Here is an 8,222-nt window from a genome sequence, read left to right as displayed (position 1 = left end):
CCGGAGAATCGATGCGGGACCATTGAGTCAGTAAGTAACTAGTAACTATTTCGTATCTCGTCAAGATCTTTCGAACCGTGTATCGTTCATCCATGTACATCCGAAAACCAAATTGCTCATTCTCCTTTTCATAGTTTTCCTTGTTCAAAGTTTGAAAATCAATTTCAAACTCGGGTGTACTTCCCGCAAGAAACTTGAGATGCACCGTCCATATGTAGCACGCGCATTTCAAAATACACACACAGAAATTGACCAAAGACCTCTGCGCCGGCTGCTGTTGGTCCGTCGTTGTTGGGCGGTCGTCCGTCTTTCGTTAGACATCATCAGCGATCGGACGAGGAAAGACCGAAAATCAAAACGCGAATAATCTGTGCATACAAATTTCCATCAGCATCAATTTTCCGGCTTACCCACATTTTGCCCCAGTAGTGTGTGTGTTTTTTTTCCACAGCTGGTATTTAAGTCTATCTGATTTCAGTTGTTGCTGTTGGTGATCTTTCGCGAAATTTCGGCTGCTTCTGCTCTGTTATGATGGTTAAGCATTAGGTCTCCGCTGACATGTCTGCCGGGTTGGATGCTCGCTCCGATTTTTCGGTTGATCCATAGCCAGAAGAAAAGAGATTTTTATTTTTAATCTTGTTCGAAACGCATAACCGGTAGCATCGCAGCATCTCGCACTATTGGCATACATCTTTTTTTCCTCGTTATTCGGTTCACCAGAAGAAAATGCGCGTTTTTGGTCGTGTGAGCAATTTTGTTTCGGTTGATCGTTAGTTGGAACCCGCGTGTGAAACTCTTCTTTTGTGCGGTTAAAAATTTACACGCCTAGTTCGGTCTCTACAACAGATTGAAGTTACGTGCCGCCAAACGTCGGAGTCTGGAGTGTGCGGTTTACAAATTATCCAGTTAATTGGTTTATTAACTTGCTAGAGAACAGTAGCTCTTGAATGAGCAGAACGGTTCATAAATTTTCTCTGGTAGGTGTAATATAGTAGATACATAGTTCTGGGGGATAGTATCGGGTAATAAATCGCAAGCGTGGGTGGATTTCTCATATATTCCGGACAGGCGCCTATATCCCAGAAGAAAATGCAACCGGAAGAGTACGAAAACACCGGATGGTTGTCGTATTTCAGCCGCCATAAAACAACATACACGGCTGCGGACATTCACAAAATAAGCAACGAGCTGAACAATGTCCGCAAGAACCTTACGGCGACCCAATACGCGTACGGTGAACTAAGCAGTGAACTCAAGGCCCTCAAAAGTCTCCAGGAGCAGCAGGAGTACGAGAGGGTGGCCAACAGCAAGTCCAGCAGCTCATCAAAATCAACCGAAAAACGAATCACTCAACAGGCGGACGAAATAAAATCTCTCAAGAACGAATTAGCAGGTTGTAAAAATGATCTACTGAAGCAGATTAACGCGTTGAAAGTGAATTTGAGTGAGTCTATCAAGAAGAAGGGTAAGCTCGGGGGAGGGCAGCTCCCAACCGGAGCTTCCCTCAGCATTGAAAGTAGAATTATTGCTCTAGATGCCCAACTGGATCAGTTGGCATCGGAAAATCGAGACAGGGTCAACTGTCTCGAAACGCGTCTGAATCTGCTGGAACAGCACCACGAGCAGGAATGCTCCGGGGCTCTTAAAAAGCTGGAATCATCCACCAACCGGAAGTTACAGGACCTAACAAATCTACTGGTGGAACTTCAGCGGAAAATGGACACCAGTGAAACCAAGCTGGACGAACAGATAAGAAATCAATCCATGAGCCAGGATGCGATCTACGAGGAACTGGACCAACGAATGGATGTGTTCTCGGCCAAGTTGAGAGAACTTCACGCCAGAATAGCCCATCTGGGTCAGAGAGAAGATATTGGTTCGACTTTTGTTTAAGTTAGCGTGACCTGAGTAGCGGATGTGATTCTAGTTATATGTTTTCAAAAATGTTCAAGGTAAGTTCTGTTCAAGATAATTTTGTTATGATTAGGCCGGTATGAAAGATAATTGATATTTTTAGGCATCTAATAAGAAATATAAAGTTTCAAAAATTCTACGTTCAGTAAAAGATGCTCCCTACACAGCAAGAAAAATTCGTGTAAATTTAGATCGAAAACGATGCACGAAAACGGAACATCGATTTCGATGTAAAATTCTATCACGGTTTATTTTTTTCCAGGATGTAATTTTTGAGGCGTGTAAATTTAGATTGAAACCAATGCACGAGATCGAATCACTAAAGCCGTCGTGTAAAAATACACAGAGATGTAAATTTTTAAATTTATTATCGTAAATATTGATATTTTTGCTAAATATAAATATTTGTCTTTGAATGAATACGCCCACATGTATTATTTTTAATTCACATTTATTTACAAAACTGAAAATTAAAACACCATCACGGAAAGCGTCAAGCTGGAATTGTTGTTGCATCCGATGATTCCCAGCACGCGGATGTTTTTACAGTTCAGCGTCATCAGTATCCTCGAATGGTTCCGGAACATCATGATCTTTCGGTCAGCACTTGGACACTTTAATTGATCTGACAAAAGTTTGTCCGGATAATAACTGTCCGGATAAATATCAGCCTTTGCGAAAATATCTGACCTTGCTGTAATGGAGAAAAAACTAGTCAGTTTCAACCGCATTCTTCATTTCACGTATACTTACGACTTTAAAAGACTCTAGAAGTGCTGCTGTAGGTAGCTACACCTTTGATCGACTCGTTTCCGAATAATTTTTCGACTTGTTTACTTTGTGCGCAAACTAACGAAATATAAAAAGGCAGAAGTTAAATATTTGCATTCCATTTAAAATCAAACAGATCTAACTTTACACGGTTTGTGACATAAATTTCATTGACCGGTTGATTTTTACACGACGCAATGTAAAATTACATCAAAACAGTTTATTTCTATCCTATTTTTGAAAAAAGTCTAATATTACATCAAAAGGAGTTTAAAATTACATCTTTTTGCAATTACACTCAAGAAAAAATAGATCACTCGTTTTTTAGATTCCGTGTACTTTTAGAAATTTTTTGCTGTGTATGGTGTGATATGAGTTTTTGTGAAAAATGATTCCACCCACGCATAAAGCAGTGTTCATATTTTTCAATATATCGCGTATTTATGGACAATTGTTATCTGAACATTCGTTTATGATTTAAAATTAATCTTCAAAGTTAAAATTGTGACAACCATTTAAATCTTCAAAATATGTTTATGTGCATTTTATCATAGTTTATTCACAGTTACTTCTTTGTAGTTTCTTATAGTTTCCCGATCAGGAGGGAAAAACTAAATTATATCAAGATGAGATATTTTGATACTAATATTTTTCCTATATAAATGAGTTATTATTCAGTACTCGTAGGATGTTAAAATATCTCAAATTATATCAAAAAATCTATGCGATCATAGCTAAATTATATCAATTTTAGATCTATTCCTTACAAGATTATATCTCGTTCAGATAGCATAATTTGATATTGGGCAGAACAAAACCTATCAAAATTATAACTTATCAAGATATGAGTGCTTCGAGAAAATTTTCTAGTGGAATGTCAATAAACCACATTATTTGCTAAAACCATGCCCCATTTTTGGTTTCCCAAAACTTAGATTCAATTTTATGAATCTGTTGAGCGAAACTCAAAAACGTATGGTTTGGGCCGTTGACTTCGAAGTCCGTGTTTTAGAAAAAGTTGTACGTATATCCAAATAAGATATAATCATTTTATTTTAGGACAATCCGAAAAAAATCTTGATCATTGGAAATGAGCTCAACCCCATTCAAGTCTGTCAATCAGAATAAGATATAATTCAGATTGGAGAAACTTAAAATCGAAAGATTGTAGTACTTAATTATAACTGAATCAAATGTAAATAACTTGGTAAGATATGCTTGAGTAATTATTTTGATATGCTCTCCTGATCGGGTTTGGATTTGTGATTATATGAAAGATGCCCTCCCCCACCTAGGCTAACCCATAACTTATCAATAGTAAATTTTAATAAGCAACACATCTTACTAAAATGTAGTGCTTATTATGTGGTTTCAATCTAGTATTATTGCCAATATACCAAAAGTTATTATACTACAATAATCGTAACAGTGTTCTGATTCCGAATAGAGATCAGGGTTTTTATGAACAGACATTTTACGGCTAGATACAAGCTGCAACGCAAAACTAAAAACAAAATTCCAAGATAAGCATTATATGAATGACTATTTTGGCTACTTTCCAGAATTTCTTCATTGGAGAAAGACTTGTTTCAGCTGTTAATCTGGGCTTAACAGATACTTTCAGAAAAAAAGCTCTTAGAAAGTAATAAAATATGGATAACTGAAATCTGTTTAAGAAATTGAATTCTCAAGAAAACTTTCATCTTTGTATATCTACTCCAAAAACTTAAGTCGAAAATGTTATAGTTCAGAGGGATTTAAAATCGGAAATTTGAAGAAAGTTTTTAAATTTTTAAACAGCTGTTTTTGATCATCTACCAAGTTTATTTAGTTTAACTCGTCCATTCATTCATTGTTTGATTTGAAATAGTTTTTTTTTGCTCGGTAGTCCTGTTCTATTTTATCCGGAATTCGTTTGTTTTAAGCTTTACATGAAAGGGATTCTCCTAGGATTCCGGAGAAACATCTGGAGCTATCATCATTTGGAAGCAACTTAAACAATATTTTCTTTAATCGAAAATATTACCATCGCTAAAACGTGCCCAAAGAACGCATAACTGAATCAGATTGTTATGGTGATGCTAAGATAAGCTAGTCAGATTGCCCGGTTTAATCCGGACTTGCCCGGATATTTGACACAAAATTCTGGAAAAATTCGGTCCGGCCCGGTTGCCCGTATTTCGTAGAATAAAGTCTGGATTTTGCACTTATTTATTCGCTTTATTTCCACAACTCAATAAAAAAACTTAAATTGAGTTGAAAAAAAATTTGCTTACTAACTTAATTTTTGTTAACAAGTTTAATATGAATTATCATGAACAATTTTTAGGAAGCCAGAAATACATACGATTTAAAACCTGCTGATGGGTTTTGATGTTAAAATATATTTTGAAATGTATTCTTTTTTATTTTTTATTAAAAAATTTTGTGGTTTTGACCAAACTTGCTGGGATATTACCCGTATTTAGGGTTGAAAATTTTGAAATCCGATGCCCGGATTTTTTCAGGTTTTTAGATAAAATAACCCGGATTCGTCCGTTCCGAATATGTCTGGTAAATATTCTGGCAACCTTGAATGCTTAGACTTAAGCGAGTTATTTACTCTTGTCTTAACAAAACACAAAATAAACATCATGTTTGAACGATTTGTTGTGTCGAACCAATAAATTTAAAATGAAGCTAAAAGGTTTTTCTAGTGTAGGTCAGTGAAACTTCATGAAAATGTTAGCAATTTTATTTTTACAGCCTTATCGGTGAATGTCATAATCCTTAAGTAGGATTATTTCAAGTTTTCAAAATTATAAATGGATAAAAAAAGATTAGAAAAAAAATCACAGGAGTTGAATATAATCGAGGAGAGATTTTATAAGAAGCGTTTTCATCAAGCACGAACTATTTTGAAGCTGTAATCCAAAGAAGGTTGAATCTACAACAAAACTTTTTTCAGAAAAAAGCGGGACATTTTGAGAAAAAAAGCAGGACGGCGGGACATGCTCTAGAAAAGCAGGACATGTCCCGCTTTTGCGAGACGGATGGCAACCCTATGTTAACCTATATCGAAAACTGGGTAATTTTGATCCCAATTATCCCATTTGACTCCAAAATTCCAAGTACATATAACAATTTCCAATGGGATGATCATTTTTCTTTATCTAATGATTGAGATAAATTCCAAGGAATAGGATACAAATTTGATGACTAAAGTTAATTAAAAAAATAGAATTTACATTTTGTTTCTTTAAAACTCTGGATGCAGAAATTTCAGAAAAAAAATTATTAAAAGCTTCAAAATCACAAAAAATGCGAATGAAGACAATTGGGGTATATGTTGAATTCCTCGATTGAAATTCTGATACCTATTCAAAATGAAAATTTTTTAAATATAAACCCAGAATGAGGTTTTCGGGAAAGTTGAAATCGGCATTAAAAATACACAGGATACTCATTGAAATGAATTATAAGTTATTCACTTTTAAAGAGCATTTACATGATACGGATAAGCCACTCTTTGACTATTATATTATTTTTAAATAATTTTTAACTTTTTTAAGTCAAAATAAAAAATACAGATTTTCAGAAATGACCTGCAAAAAATATTGATCAACAAATTTGATACAAACTTAAATCGAGTATAACTTCTATCGACGTAAAACATTTTTGGTGTTAAATTTCGATTTTGAGAAAAAAAATCCAAAAAAACATTGCATTCGATATTTTCTATACAAACATCCGTCCAAAAAAAAAGAAATCGCCTGTTGGTCGATAATGAATCTCATTTCCAAACCGGTACCATTTCGGTCGCGTGAATAAATTTTAATGGAACTTTTTCATGTAGTGGATCAATAGATTTTTACAGACAACCAAAAAAAAAAACAAAAAACAATTTCAAAAAATGATGCGATGAAATTTATCAAAGATACAGCAAATTTTGTAAAGCAATCTCAAGTATCCTGTCTGTGAGTCGTAATTTTTTTTTTTCGAAATTCATGATATTTACGGTTCAGGTTCTTCCTTTTCTTTGACCCTCATGTTTCTCTAAAATTTTTCATCACCGGTACTGAGGAAATGGACGCTAAAACTGTCAATTTTCTCAATACCGGAAATTCCGACTTTTGGGCAGTAAAAAAACAATATTACCGGTAAATTTTTCATAATTTTTCGACATTGTAATAAAATTGGCAGATGTGCTTTTTTACCAAATATGTATGACTACAAATTTTCAAATTTTGTTCAATCAGCTTCAAAATCTAAGCTCAATAAACCTTACTACAAGGTTCATGTGAGATTTGATTATTGCCAACACTTTTCGATTTAAGTTTTTGAATTTATACTATAGTGGCGTTCAAAAAGCATTGACAAGCTGCCATCTCTCTCTTAGATGATATTTTTCATGAGTTTTAGCACATTTCAGTTCAGCTATCCAACTTACGTTCCACAACATTTAAACAAGTGTACAATTATTGAAAAAGGTACAGCTAAAGAAAATTTAAGATTGCTTCAAAATATGCACTGATTTTTTCATAAAAAAATTAAATTCGGTGAAAAGATGTTTAAATGTTTTATAAAAAAACTAGCCAAGTTTTATCAAAATCGTTTTAAGCAGTGAACTTTCACAAATTTAAATTTCAAATCCAAAAAAGCTGAAAATTTTATTATTTTTACTAGCTGATCCCATACGAACTCCGTTTCGCTTTTGAACTTGGAATATTTTTTTTTTGTTTCGATTATAGTCGTTTTACCATCTTTATGGCATTTGTGACTTTATCAACGTTGCAGTTGGCGGATCGTTATTGAAAAACTATCCGGTACAACTGTGTTCGATGTTTACTCTTGGGCTCGAACTCGCGGACATCGGCTCAGGAGACAACAGATTTGCCAACTGAGCTATATCACAAGCCCTAACTTGGAATATGTCATGAACAGTTTGTATGAAAGTCAATTGCCGAAAATTTTCCAGATGCACTTCCGAATTCATTGTTAAATAGTTATTGCAAAAATATTGGACGATTACTTTTTCTGTCGTCTGCTACTAAATTTAAAATCAAGAACGCATAATTACGTCAATATTGCTAAAAACAGTGAAAATTAATTAATATGGACGACCCCTTTCGTCGACCCCTGGCAAAACATTTGACATCTGAAATCGATTGCCCGTCCCCGAAACCTACCCTTTGCCGGCCCCTTATACTGAATTTAATATCCGAAATCCATTGCTCGTCCCTCAAAACTCTCGTGTACCAAATGTCATCTGAATCCTATGTATAATAACGACAATATCGCAAAAACAGCGAACATTTAATATGGACGACCCCTTTGGCTGACCCCTTACATACACCTTGACACCTGAAATCGATTTCTCGTCTTTCAAAACACTCATGTGCAAATTTTCAACACGATCCGACGAAAAGTAACGTCAATATCGCGAAAACAATATTTGTCTTGTATGGACGACCCCCTTCAGAAGGGGTCGTCCGAAAATCTGTAAATATTTTTCATCCTTCCTGGTCCTAATGAGCATCCATGCCAAATTTCAGACC

At 34.9% G+C, this 8,222-nt stretch overlaps 1 protein-coding gene across 1 annotated transcript; it reads left to right on the top strand.

Annotated features, from left to right (window-relative positions):
• The first annotated feature begins 341 nt into the window (after positions 1-341).
• Positions 342-1,946, top strand: LOC129759973 (uncharacterized). The gene is made up of 2 exons (XM_055757553.1): positions 342-977; positions 1,069-1,946. Exons 1-2 carry the CDS (start codon positions 948-950, stop codon positions 1,891-1,893), a joined length of 855 nt encoding a protein of 284 aa, XP_055613528.1. The 5' UTR covers positions 342-947; the 3' UTR covers positions 1,894-1,946.
• Positions 1,947-8,222: the final 6,276 nt, after the last annotated feature.

Source organism: Uranotaenia lowii, unplaced genomic scaffold, assembly GCF_029784155.1.
Source record: "Uranotaenia lowii strain MFRU-FL unplaced genomic scaffold, ASM2978415v1 HiC_scaffold_351, whole genome shotgun sequence".
NCBI lineage: Eukaryota > Metazoa > Arthropoda > Insecta > Diptera > Culicidae > Uranotaenia > Uranotaenia lowii.
The sequence above is the reverse complement of the archived record's forward strand: the minus strand, read 5'-3'. Positions and strand labels throughout refer to the sequence as shown.

Bases quoted from the DNA above. Each gene is read 5' to 3' on its own strand.
- LOC129759973 (XM_055757553.1), top strand. From the start codon at position 948: ATGAGCAGAACGGTTCATAAATTTTCTCTG. The intron at 978-1,068 runs GTAGGTGTAATA...TATTCCGGACAG, and splicing joins CGGTTCATAAATTTTCTCTG to GCGCCTATATCCCAGAAGAA.